Here is a 14684-nt window from a genome sequence, read left to right as displayed (position 1 = left end):
TAATTATATAAACATGTAAAATGGTTTAAAATAAAACATTAGACATAAAGATTATTTTTAAATCATATTTAAAAATATTAAAAACATGTTGAAAACATTTCAGGTTCAAACTTTTATTCTATAAAACATTAGAGAACAATTTTTTTTAGATGGTTTTTAAAATCTATTTTTTAAAATTGTTTTTAAAAACAGTTACCAAATAAACCCTATGCGTTTGATAAATTTTAATAAATATTTATAAAAGTTTAAAAAATCATTTATAATATTGAATTATAATATTTTATTTTTAGAGAAACATTTGATAGATGATTTTTCTAAAAACACTTATAAAAAAATATTTTCACTAAAATATTTTAAATAGAAATACTGCCCAACACACTCTAAGAAATATGAGGCATCCTAACCTTTGATGGCAATGTTGTTTAGATAAAATCCTCAACCATTGATTTATTTGCGGAGGAATTTTATTTTCCTGAAATGACATTAGATAAATAGATTTTTATTTAATTAAAATTAACAAAAATGTCATCATTATTCTTATCTTTTATAAAATCATTTAAAAAAATATAATTTATATTGTTTAGATAAAATTCTCAATCATAGGTCCCATATTTTTTGGATGTGATTTATTTGTGTTGGAAAATCCTTTTTGGTTTTTCCTCACATGTCATTAGATAAGTAGATTTTGTAAGGAAAATTTAAAAAAGGCCATATCATTATTGTTGACGTCTCGTATCACCACTACAGCTGCCAGATGGACACGTCTCCTCAACTGAAGATGGTACCCGCTTCATTCAACCTGCAAAAGATGTCCCGATAGGGGGTCTGTACACACCATTCGATGGTTTTGTTAGCCTTTATCTTTAACATTTTTCTATTCTCTCTTGGGTCCTCCTCTTTTGGGTAAGAACACTTATCTTCTTTCACTGTGTAAGGACCTTTTATAATGTCAGGAGCTTTGTCCCTCTTAATGGTGGGAAGACTTTTTGACTTGTCATGATGGTGCTAAGGTGGTGGCAGAGCCATCATTGCCCTGTAGGCGACTGTCATAAATTATGGGAGGGATGACTTGCCGTGATCCCTGTCTTTTCGCTCTATAGGCGGCGGAGTGTAAGCTGTGACAGGTTGCCTGAAGTGACTCAGGAGGGTTTCGTCGAGCATGCTTTTAGTAGTATAGACAATGATGGCCCGCGTTTTGCGGCCAAGACTTTTGTTTAAGACACTAGCACTGGGTTTGGACAAGACGTCCGGACAAGAGAGTGGGGGTCATCCGGATGACGAGTTTAAGGGTGTTGCATGCCCCCCTGAGGGAATGCGGACAGAGAGTTGACGTGCCAAGTGTCCAATGGAGGAGTGCTCTATGAGGCTGCCACGTGTGCGTTTGGGGGTGGTCCCTTCAATTATTATGTCTTTTATCAAATCATTTTTAAAATATTATTTTCAAAAAGAAAAAAGAATAGTATTCTTTACTTGGATATTCTAAAGAAGACTTTTACTTCTTTTCTTCTGAAAGTAGAAGCTTACCCAATTCTAAAGAATTGGAAGTTGACAGGCTTTTATATTGAAGGTGATTAGGTCTAAGCTACAAAAGATTCACTCGTATTAATTCACATTGCAGGATTTGACTGCAAGAGAGTGTTAAAATCAAAGTGGTCTAATAATGTTAATTGGAAATGGGTGAATCATTCATAGAACATTTAAGCTATGTTTGGTTTTTGGAAAATGTGAAGAAAAGTGCGAGAAATAAAAAATAAAAAGGAAAAGTGAAAGAAAAAAAAGCGAAGGAAAATAAAAAATAGATTTAAATTCAATAAATTATTTTATATGTTATTTCAAACACATTTTACTTATTTTTCTTTTTTTATATAAAGATTAAATAATTTAAAAATGTATAAATATTTAATTAATTTTAATTATATTTTATTTTCTTACATATTTTTCATGTTGAAACCAAACATGAGAAAATCATTTTTCTTAATAGTTTTTTTCCTTGGTACTTTCCAATAGTCAAACATAACCTTAGAATTTGTGAAGATTAGACTCTTTTGAAAATCTACCTATTCTCTTATTTGATTTTCTACCCAGAATCAAATATGATAAAAATTATTTAAAAAATTATATATTTTCAAATTCTTCATTCTTTATATGAATAACAAAAGAAAATAAATAATTTTAAAAAATATTTGCAAGAGAATTTATTAAGTTTAAGCTTATTGTTTTATGGGAGAATTATTGGAACCAACACTAGACACTTTTGGGAATTGATAATAATGACCATAACTATAACTCTAATTTATAATTAAATTATGATTTATAAAATAAATAGTAATTATAGCTTTTTTATATTCCTAAATTCTTATAATATGACTTAAGTTAGATTAATATTTTCAACGGTTTTCCGTAAGCTAAGTTTTAACATTAATTACACCAAGTATCATCTTCAACTTCTCAAACACATCAATCTTTAATAATTTTGTAAAAGTATATACCTCTCACATCTAAAAACTCAAGACGAATTTCACAATTTTCCCCGAGTTTCTTAATAGAATGAAACTTGGTATTTATATATTTGTCTTTACCATAAAACATTATATTTTTTGTCAATACAATAGCAAAGTTATAATCACACGAAATCTTTATAGGATCTTTTTGCTCATGCTTAAACCCATTAGGCATCCTCTAAAGCCAAATTGTCTGAAATGTTGTACAAGTCACTATCATATATTTAGCTTCTATGGTCTATAATGTTGCAACTTGTTTTTTCAAAAACCATGAGAATGCTCCTTTTCTAAGGGTAAAAATGTACTTAGGGGTGTTTTTTCTAGTCTCTACATTACCATAAGAATGCTCAATACAAATATAATGCATAAATATAATAGTAAATTGAAATTGAAATCATAATATGATATTAATGAAATTGTTTATTACTACATCATTTTATGCTTTTAAGGCTCTATCCTAATATATACTTCCTCCATTTCTAGCTATTAGCTTTTCTAAGTCACCATACTCACATCAAATATTGAGATTATTAAGATTAGTGATGACATGGTTTGTTGTATCTATGCTCATGTACTATGTTGTATTATGTACAGTGAAACAATCATGACTAACATTTAGCTTAAACTTCTACCTTGATAAGATTTGTCAAAGAAATAAAAGCATTGAGTAGTATCATGTCCAAGTTTCCCATATACTCGACACTTTGGTTGTGAAGATGAGTTTTTGTCTCCATCTCATCATCTTATTTCCTAGTTATTCCTATTGTTCTTAGCACCATTTTTTCCACCATTGAATCAATTGAAATTGTTTGGTTGTCCTTTGCTCGAGGAATATAAATGAACCAATATATCAACCCTATGGTATTTAGTTTTGAGGATATCGAATTGGTTAGTAAGTATAGTCTCATGGCTATACAAAACAATAGAGATGCCTTACAAAGTGAATGACTTAGGCTTGATGGACACAAGTGCATCACACTTGAGTCTTAGCCTAACTATTAGATGGAGAATGAAGTTAATGTCTAACATTAGTATTGCTACTACTAGAAGATTGTCTATAATATTAGTCTTATTGGATAAGTACTCATTCATTATCAAACTAACTTTTCTTGTAGTTTGCAATTGTGATTGAAACTAAATAACTCAAGCTTTGGATTTACAAGAGTGCTATTTCCAAAAGCTACCTATATATCATAGGAAGTGTGTAGACCTATGATTTGGGTAATAAATTTTTTAAAGAGTGGGGAAATAAGCCATCTTAGAAAGAATTGATCTTGCTTATGCTAAGCTACATACTCAAGATTAATAATTTGGATCAATGAGGCTATTGTGGTGTTTTTGGTGCTGCTTTTGATATACTTTAATGGACATAAACATGTTCCTATGATATGGCCTTCAACTAAAAGTCCTTTAATCAAGGGAAGGACTTGTGATTTCCATAGCAAGTAGTTGGATTGGTCTAAGGTATAATTAAAGCTATTTGAAAAGGGAGTTCCTTAAGTATCTAATTGAGTAGCAGTGGAGGAAGCAAACATGTTGATATGAGTCAAGGAAGCTGTAATACCATAAAAGGATTTGAAAATGTAATACCAAAACATCATCCAATCAAAATCTCATAACTTCCAAATTTTTGTAATTGCAACTTACCATGATAACTTTCTCTTATCATTATCCTTAACATTCCTTAAGCTTTCCAAGATACAAGTGGAACCTAATAAAATATAGGAAAACAAATTCTTAGTTATAGTGCTTGAGAACATATTTATATAATAATTAGATTACATTTAAATTCTAATAGCCTTTGGGTAATCTCAATAGGCTTTTTTGCTGATCTAAGCTAAGGTTTTCAATGTTGGCTTTTGGTTCGATTGGGAAAAAAAGAAGAAAAAAACATTGGCTTGTATAAATAAGCTTGACCTTAGGAGGCAAGATGAGAAGGAAGATTGAGGAAGATAAGAAGTTTAGACTCAAGTCAAACTTAGGCTAGGTCACCTTGTAATTTTTAGGCTTGGATAGTAGTACTTAAGTTAAATGTTTGACAAAATAATATAATTGACAATAAAGATAATTCACATTGCTTATTTAATTCAATTAAATGCCGATTCATATTTTATATTCTAATAACATGATCAAATCGATCCATTGAGTTCAAAAGTTACTCATAGAGTCCATATAGTTATGAAAATATCAATAAGAGACAAAAAAATCATACTGAGAGTCAAAATACATAAAACAGTCAAATTACTAGAAGATAATTTATTAACCTTGCAAAAAGGCCTAATTAGTAGTGGTTATTTCTATTAGGCCAATTGATTAACTAGGGTAATTATTTGACAGGTTGGGTAGTAATTTTTAGTCTCTTTGTCCTATTCTCTTGCTTCTAATTTTCTAAGTTCTTAGCATAATTTTGGGGATTTCATAACTTTTGAGACAAAAGTAATCAAAGATCCAATCATGGCATGACTAAGGTTCGAACTTCAATCTTAAGCTTGCAAAAATTAACACAAGCAACTATAATCCACCAAACATGCTTAGATAAAAAATACAAGGCTAAATAAGATTATGAAAATTAGAGTTCACATATTGAAACTAAAACATAAATCAACTCCATGCATACTCAATATTCACCTAGTCCATCACACCTAAAAATGGATAATATAAGGATGAACTCATAGCTTATTAATTCATAAATATTTTGGTATGATAGATGAGTGACACCTAAAAATGGAATATTATCATATATTTCAAATTATAGAAATAAAAGTGATTTGCTTCAAAAACATTCATCAACTACTTCAATTCATGTGTCTAATTAAAGACATGCATAGTTACAAAATTTAAATAAATCAAATTAACCTTTGGCGATCATTTCCACAATTTACCCTAAGGGCAAAGATATACATCATTTAAATCCTAAACATGGAAGACAAATAGCTTAATTTCTTATTAGTTATGATTAGATAGGGCAACTAACCTATAGTGTGTTCTAAGAGTATAATTGATTTAAAGAATAAGTCATTGACACTCTCAAGGGCTAGTAGCATAGCCTCTAATTAGTAGGGTTTAATTTAATACACCATAACACAGGTTTGGAGTTTGAGAACATATTCCCTATCAACTAGGACTAGATTGTTCAAATAGAGTTACATTAATTATTACAACTACTTGTTAAGTTCTACTTAAACACACCTCCACTACGACACAGAAGGTTAATAACTTATCCCCTATTAATCAAGGCCGAACAATTTATAAAATGTTAGAATGATTATTATCCTCTATTGACTAATGTCTAATTCAACACACCTCTAACAAGATATGGAGGCCGTAACTTATCCCTTTTCAAATGAAGCTAGATAGTTTAGACATTATTAAAATATCTGGATCAAGTTTAATGTCATGAAATTGTGAGTTTATGCAATGTTGAATAATCAAGAACAATCAATGCTGATATTAAACATTTTGTACTTCTCGCTCATTGTCTTTAATTTCTTTAATAAATTTATTCATTATATTTAAATTTATTTTTAATTTTATGTGAGAAATTTATATTATAAAGGTTTTTAAATAATTGTTTGGTTTGTCGTTTTTTTATAAAGGAACCAACAATAAATACTATTTGGCAAAAAAGAAAAAATTGTAATTAATGGTAACTAGTATAACAAGGGTTTCGATTTTTGACCTTTAGCGATAAATTTGGTCGTCTAATACATTTAAAGAGTCAATTGTCTTATTGCGGTCAAACTTTGAAAATGCCATAATATTTTTTATTTTCCATTTATGGACGGTGGATTATATCAACATTAAATAGAATTTAATACAAACATATCAACAACTAATAAAATGTTTAGTATAAATACCGATGGTTTAAGCTCTCATATGTACCATACTGAATTTTATTTGGTGTTCGTCTTAATCTTGTTAGTTTAGCATTTTTTTACGAAGTATACTACTTTTAAGTGTTGATTCCGTCAAACAGTGTTCTTGCAAAGCTCTCGCGAGGGATTTTTAGTAAGAATATCTCTCTCTTCTTCTTTCTTTCTCTTTCTCTCTCTCTTACACATGAACTTGATACTTGTTTGTACCATATTGAATTATATTTGGTGTTCGTCTTAATCCTATTAGTTTAACATTTTTTTTTACAAAGTATATTACTTTTAAGTGTCGTTTCCATCAAGTTGTGTTCTTGCAAAGCTCTCTTGAGAGATTTTTAGAAAGAATATCTCTCTATTTCTCTCTTTATCTCTCTTTTACACATGAACTCTATACTTATTTGTAAAAAGATTTTGACATAAAAGTTATTCTTTACTAGATTTTGAAAAAGGAGAAGGGCATATTTTTTGCTCGAAGTTCTTATTTGTCTCATAAATGGTTGAATAATTTTAGTCTTTAAAATAATAGAAAGGTTCATATTTTATTTTCGATTGCCTCAAAAATACACAAGATCATAATTTTATTCATTCTAGTTGTGATGTAGTTTAATGAAATCATGAGATAGTGTCATTCATGCTTTCTCTTTGAATACTATATATGCTATAATTTGAAAATAGGGAATCAACAAGTCCAAAAATAAAAATAGAGAAAAAGGGAATTGGCACTAAGGAATACAACTAAACAATGGTACAAAGTTCATGAATTTAATGGCACCCTATTATAATAATCTTTTTTCTGACTCATTTATCATCTCTATCATATTCATTTATAAATAATTTATTTTCAACTCCTATTATAAGTTCAATAAGTGACTTACTATTATGTATTAAATAGATATAACTCCTATTATTTTTTAAGAGGTTAGATTCAAATATTGAATAAGTTGTTATTTAAGTTAACTAAAGCTTTTAAAATACTTTTGCATCAACATGACGTGACATGAATAAGACCCGATATCATTCATTGTCATTTATGATGTAAGTTGTGCATGTCCACGTTCTTTATTGACCTAGATCAAATTTTAAATTTATAATTTTTGTGATCGTGATTTTCTTATGCCTCATTTATTCGAGTTCTCTATGTTCTTCAATTATTTTAAGTATCCAATTGAAGACATTGCTTAATTATATATATTAATTTGCTTTCTTTTTATTTAAGTAAAATTTAATTCTTTATTTTTATTTTTATTTTTTATTAGAAATATAGATATTTGAAGTAAAAGAAAGCTAAATTTAGAAGAGAATTCTAGAGATAACTAAAATAGAAAGAAAAAAAAGATTTATATTATCTATTAATTTCAAATTGAGGCTAGCAAAAAATTTTAATAATTATTTTTTTTGGCGATTTGTAAATTTAGAATTAAATCAACACATTATCATTAAAATAAAATAATATTTAAAAAATAATTAAAACTGTCATTTGTATTAAATTTATTAATTAATTTGTAAAATTAATTATTTCAGATAATAAAGTTCTAGTGGATTAAAAATTATCTTATCTCTATTAAATTAATTAATTACGTAATAAAATTAATTGTGTCAGATAATAATGTTCTAGTGGATTTTTTAATTATCTCATGTTTAAAATTTCAAAAAAAAAAAAAAAAAAAAAACAGCTTTTGAGAAATTTTCGTTACTTTGAAAAAATATCTATAGAGCGATGTCGTAACTCGCAACCCCATTGGGGCGTATATGCACGCGCCAAGGCGCGTGGATGAATTAGCTATTAGTCAGAGTATGTTTAAACGAAAGCAGTGTTGATTTTGAGATGATCTGATTGATTCCCATTTCGAAGTGATAGTTAGTGGGGCCCAAGAAAACAGAGTCTGAGTCAATCCCACAGTTGATTCAGTCAGCCACTCTCTCTCTCCAATTCCCACATATTCGAGGAGAGAGGAGAGAGGAGAGAGAATGGTATGGGGTTGAAGGAGGGATGAAATCTACATGGGCTTCTCTCCTTGTATATCTCTTCTATTTTCCCTCTTCTTTTACCATTTTTTTTAATTTTATTTTTTAATTTTCGGACCCAAAAGTAATTTTCAATATATTTTTTGGGCTATTTCTAAATGATTGGACTGTGTACTTCCTCTGTCACAGATTATGGTTAGGGGGCTTGGGATTGTGAGAAACGGTGGTTGAGGGTTCAAGGTATAGGGTTTATGGGATTCTTTTTCAGGTTTATGATTGGGTTTTTTTTTTATTGAAAAATTTCTTTGGAGGGTTTTGTCGGATTGTCTTGATTGTTTGTGGATATTTGGATGTCTTTGGGATGATATCAACTGGCTGTGCTAATGGTTCTGAGAAGTGGTTGATAATCTCAGGTATGTTCATCTGGTTGTCATTGTAGGTAGCTACTGAATGGGGAAATGGGGAAATCTGAAATGAGTGTTTCGAAATAAGATTATAAAATTATTTGACTTGTTTGAAACATTAATCTCTACTGATCAATACTGTGTCGATTTCTCTCTATTTATTTTTGGATGAATACTGGAATTTGATATTTGAAGAATACCGATATGGAAGCAACCTAAATAGCTTCTTTGGAAGCAATATCGATAGTTTGTTGCAACCTGAAACAAGTGGCTTGACTTTGTAGTCATCATGTAACTGTTATCAGTAGAAGTGATTGTTGTATGTTTATGATGGAAAATTCAGGAAAATGGCCGGTGATCAAGAAGGTTCTCCATTGGGTGAGGAAGAAGTTGGAAGTGGAGGAAAATCAGGCGGAGGGGGAGGGGGTCCTCTGAAGAAAGGACCATGGACCTCAGCAGAGGATGCAGTTTTGATAGATTATGTCACCAAGCATGGAGAGGGGAATTGGAATGCAGTGATGAAGCACTCTGGACTCTCCAGATGTGGGAAAAGCTGCCGCCTCCGCTGGGCAAATCATCTGAGGCCGGATTTGAAGAAGGGTGCTTTCACTCCCGAGGAGGAGCACCGCATAATCGAACTCCATGCCAGAATGGGAAACAAATGGGCACGGATGGCTGCTGAGGTGTGTTCACATGTTTTATGTTTTGGTTAGATGCATATTCATAAATCAATCACATTTCACTTCGTATTAGCACTAATTAATTTGGAAATACATGAGAATTATGTGATTTTCAAACCTGAATTACATTGTTTGGTTCCCTTTTCTGCCTTAGGCTCTATGTGGTGTTAGTCTAGTGAATCAAAACAAAAAAGGTGAAACAAGAAGATTGTAGTTTATGCAAGAACTAATCTTATTTGGAGGTAGGCTCTTTGGCAATATGAGAGGAAAATTCTGGTGTTTTAGGTGATTGTCAATCTGGCTTTCAATGAAGTCCAGAGCCTTATGATGAGAATTTTGAGACCCTTTTTGGTATTTGGTTGGCAGAATTTGAGGATATCGACACCAAACAAAAATGTGAGTTTACAGCCTAGAAAAATAACCTAGGCTGAAATGGAGTCATGGAAGGGGACTGCAACTTTAGATTGCATCATACAGTGAGTGGTGGGAGTAAGAAAAAGAACAGTAAGTCTATCCTGATGTTAGAAGGTGAACTTTAGAGCATTCAGACTTGATTCTGGGCGAAGTTTGTGCCTTATCTTTCATTTCTTTTGCCACTTAGAGCTGCCTGTCTAAGGTATGATATATTGTGGTTTCTTCGAGGCCCAAATAGAATCTAATTGGCATATATCTTGCTACACCATGAGGAGAATGGAATCATTGGAGGTTGTTTAATTTTAGTTTGTTACCCTTTCACATTAATAGTATTAGTATTGTGTAGGTGGGAACGAAGATGATATTTGTCAAAATCACCAGTTATATCATTGGTGACCACTGGCCTTTTCCATTTCCTTTTTTTTCTTTCTTTGCTTGCTTGTTTCCAATGGGAATGGAAACCCAAAACCACGAGGTTGGATTGAAAGAATCTACAAGAAAAATCCATGCAGATTGGATTGTAACCCTGTGAATTAATAAATAAATTCTTTGTTCATTTATATTAGTGGGGAGTTCCTTTAGTCTTAGGTTTTGAGGTCTGGCTTGGGTCTTGATTGCTGAGGAGAGTGCTTCCTGTTTTGAGTGATCTTCTGGTATTGAGAAAATTAGGGAGGTCAATTCTTTACTGACAGGATTATTGATTTTGGAGAGTAATAAAAGCAGGTGTGGAGGAGGGGAATTATCGATTTTTAAGAGGATGTACCTTAGATCACTTCTTGTTAGGATGCTGAGCTGTTTAGTGGCTAATTTATGGAGTTGACTTGTAGATCAGCACGTCCATTGAGTGCCTTTTTCTACTGTGAAGCTGATAGTCTTGGTGGTAATCATCTCACATGATCTTTTTGGTTGTGAGGAAGAAAAAGGGAAAAAGAAAGAGAAAGAAAAGAAAATGCAGTAGCGGTGGTCACAGTGGTAGTGCCAGGTGGTGGCAGTGGCAATGGTAATAGGAGGTGGCAACAATGGCAAAGGAGGTGGTGTTGGTGATGGAAACAGTAGTGATAATGATAATGGGGATAGAGAAATGGGGAATGGGGGATGGTGGTAGTGATATGTGTGTTTTTTGTATGATTTTTCCCCTTTTCTTGGTCTCATAGTTAGTGAGATTTGTGATCAATACTTTTCCCCTTGAAAGTTGTTCATTTCCTTTATAGAAGATTGATTGATTCAAATTCTTAGATTTGGAATGAAGTCCCACTTTAAAATCCAAGGTTGCACCCAAAACACAAGAGTTGGACTCAAGGATTTCACTTCCAATTCCTTGCATCAGACACACATTCATGTGAATTGAATAGTTGTGGTATTTATTATAGGATGTCAGAGACCAAAATAGTTCTCTGTTCGGTGTCAGGGAAATCAGTTTGAGAGAGATTTTTTTAAGAAAATCACCATGCTTTTATTTCTGCAGCATTAGGGGGGCATTGATAGATTATTTTATAATCCTAAAAAGGTGGTATAAACTTTCTTAGGAAATTATCATTTCCAATAAACACTGTTACTTCAGTAACAAACTACATTGTTAATCATAATGGTAGGCCCATCCGGTGGCATCAATAGCTTCGAAATCATCCTCTTTGTAGGCTTCATTTTTCCTTTGAAACAAATGGATCCTGAATGTTCTTTTATTGCCTAGAATTAGAGAACTGAGGCTCAGTTTGGTGTTTGTGGAAAGTCAATTCTGGGTATTGCATATAATGAAGAAAACCCCCATTGTTCTTGTTTTGAAGCTCGAATGCTTGATAGTTTGTTCCTATAATAACCACACTACATTTTTTTTAACAATGATGGTGACTTCCATTTTTTATTTACTTTGGATGCTAGTGTCAAATGCGCATATCCTCCTTATTCATCACATATGGCAACTCTTCAACAAGACAGCTTTCCTTTATTACATCACATTATTTCAACAAGTGACACGGATACATTTAATTTTCTGATTTCTTTTCCCTCTGAAATTAACAGGAAACTTTCCTTTCTTGCTTTCTTCAGTGTTCTTTATTGCTTTGCTAATGCATTCCTCCTCTCTCTTCTGCCCTGGTTCAGTTGCCTGGGCGTACAGATAATGAAATAAAAAATTACTGGAATACCCGGATCAAGAGACTGCAGCGTGCTGGCTTACCGATTTACCCTCCGGATGTTAGTATGAAAGCGCTGAATGGGAGTCAGCAAAGCCAAAGCATGGGTTCATTAACCACTGGTGAGGCAAGCCCATCTGATCTGTTGCAGGGAAACAGTTTTGAGATTCCTGCTGTGCAATTCAAAAATTTGCAAAATCCAGGGATCTATCCTTATCCACCGACATATTTTGATATTCTTCCGAGTGGGTCGCTAACGCAAAATCTTGGTTCATCTGATGGTCAGAACTTTATGTTTCCAGCAATGCATCCCCCCAAACGCTTTCGAGAATCAGAGACCTTTTTCTCTGGATTGAATGATGATTTCAGCAATGCTTTCCCAGCATTAGATCTGTATGATGATACATGTGACAACAATCCTTATTATCTGTATGATGATACATGTGAGAAGAATCCTCAGCCATTTGAGTGGTCTTCTTCATATGATCCTGATCTAAGCACTAACCTGACATCCTTAGGTGGACTTCCTGGCAGCCATGCCCTTTCAAATGGCAATTTCTCTTCCGAGCCCATCTCTGGGGCTATGAAGGTGGAGCTCCCTTCTCTCCAATATTCAGAGGCTCAAGTTGGCAACTGGGGCTCACTTTTCCCAATGCCTTCAATTGAGTCTGTTGATACTCTGATTCAGTCCCCTCAAACTGAGCAAATTCAGGTAGATTGTCTTTCACCATCCAAAAGTGGCCTATTGGAAGCAGTAGTTTATGAATCGCGGAATCTGAAAAGGAAGTATGATTCATGCCACCAGGCTTCAAATACTGCTATTGAGTGCAATGATGTAGTGGGCAATTTGCCTCTTAATCCCTATGAAGCAGAATGGAATGTATATGTTGACCCAACATCTCCTTTAGGTAATTCTGCTGCATCTGTATTTAATGTGCATACTCCTATCAGCGGAAGCTCGCCAGATGAGCCCCAGTCGATTGAGACCTTGCTAGGTGAGAGTATTTTGTGTTAACTTTGTAGAATGAAGCTTACAGTATATTAATGGACTTGAGAATTCTTCTTCAGGGTGCAAAGTTCATCCAGAACCAGTTAATCAGATTGCTACTCACTATGATGGAAAGAAAGAAACCCCAAACCAGATGGACTTATCCAGGCCTGATCGTTTGCTTGATGCGGATTGGTTTGGACCGGATACTGAGCGTGGCAGGGAACAAGCTACCTGGAGAGATGCTCTAAATGCCCTTCTTGGTGAAGATATCAACAGCAACAAGAAGTAAATGGGTGTTTAACTTGTTACATCAAACCTGGATGCAGCCTTGGGTCTTAATGCAGCAGAGGAAACATGCAGGCACAGCCAACTTGCTGAAAATGGTAGTGGCTTTTATTTTCTTTTCCTCCTATTCAGGTTTACCAGATTTTCTCTTGGGTCTTAGGCTGTATTTCAGGGGGAAAACTTTCCTTGTATTAGAACCATGAAAAACATGTTTACATTGTGTTGTGTGGTTGTCTTTGGAAGTTGGGGTTTTGCTTTTGAATATTAGAATTCGATGTTGTCAAACTATTTTGTGAACTTGTTATGGTTATAATCACCCATCTTCTGTTTCCATTTCTCAGTGATTTGAAAAGATTGGTTAACTAAAATATTTATACAGCAGAGCAAGGGTACTTACTCCTGATCTGCCCTTGAGATATTTATTGTAAAGATGATGATGAATTGTATTTCATTTTTGGGTTTCCCAGCTCTATGAGCATCTGGCAAACCTGCAGCTTCTTTTTAGGAACATCACTACTCATATATAGTCTCTTTGAGATTGTCATATGATATTACCTCCCTTCTGCCATTGCTGTTGTTCCATCATTTGCAGGTGTGGATTCACTAAGCTTTTACTGCTTCATTTTAAAAAGATTTCCTTCACCGGGGTTTATAGGAATAGAATATTTCCTGAGGGTCCTCCTATAGTACCACATTGGTACATATCGAAAAACACAACCAATCACAACATGCCATGTGTACAATTGCCATGTATATAATTTGATCCTATTGATTTGTATTCAGACTTACATCCCATTTGTTTGTATTTTGGTCCTGTATATTCATTCCCTGATTTCATATATTTATACCCATTTGTTTGTACTGGTACCATGGATTTGTAGTGGCACTGTACACTCCTAGATGGTGAGTGTAATTTATCTTCAGGATAATAAAGGAATAACTATTATTATTTACATATAAAGACTGAAACAAATCTCCTGCTGATTTAATAACTATTGTTTAAGAGATATTGCTAGAATTTTTATTTATGGGATATGGTGCTTAGTGACCTCCTTTCAGAGTTAGCATTGATTCTCTTACCCAAAACTTGAATTCTATTTTGTTGTTTAATGTAATTCAAAAACAGAAATTGAAATTGCTTTCCTTTTTCTTTCTTTTACCTTTCCAAATCCAAACAATGGTAATATTTCTTGTGTTCTGTCTTGTATATGACTTTCCTTACTGCTCCAAGGGGAAAATTTTGATCAATATTGTTAGTGTGAGGAATGGTAACATGGGCCATATATGATGGGAAGAAAACATTTGTAAGAGGAACACAAACCTACTTTTAAACTTTTAGATTGGCTTCTGTATATATTCTTCACTACCAATGCAAAAACCTCAACTGTAAGTACCTCTCCAATTAAAGCTTCATAGACATTAATATACTCAGAAATAAAC

The 14684-nt window shown here is 32.8% G+C and overlaps 1 protein-coding gene across 2 annotated transcripts; it reads left to right on the top strand.

Moving 5' to 3' along the window:
• Window positions 1–8249: 8249 nt before the first annotated feature.
• LOC100246221 (transcription factor GAMYB) lies at window positions 8250–13577 on the top strand. 2 transcript variants are annotated; one of them, XM_059737595.1, is made up of 4 exons: window positions 8250–8390; window positions 9086–9425; window positions 11937–12963; window positions 13037–13577. In XM_059737595.1, the coding sequence occupies exons 2-4, from the start codon at window positions 9090–9092 to the stop codon at window positions 13246–13248; spliced, it is 1575 nt and encodes a 524-aa protein (XP_059593578.1). In that variant the 5' UTR covers window positions 8250–8390; window positions 9086–9089; the 3' UTR covers window positions 13249–13577. The 2 variants fall into 2 exon arrangements, with proteins under 2 accessions (XP_059593578.1, XP_010651548.1); XM_010653246.3 differs by having other exon boundaries at window positions 8252–8751.
• The last annotated feature ends 1107 nt before the right edge of the window (window positions 13578–14684 follow it).

Source organism: Vitis vinifera, chromosome 6 (assembly GCF_030704535.1).
Source record: "Vitis vinifera cultivar Pinot Noir 40024 chromosome 6, ASM3070453v1".
In the NCBI taxonomy this organism is placed as follows: Eukaryota; Viridiplantae; Streptophyta; class Magnoliopsida; order Vitales; family Vitaceae; genus Vitis; species Vitis vinifera.
This window is presented reverse-complemented; position numbering and strand designations above follow the sequence as displayed.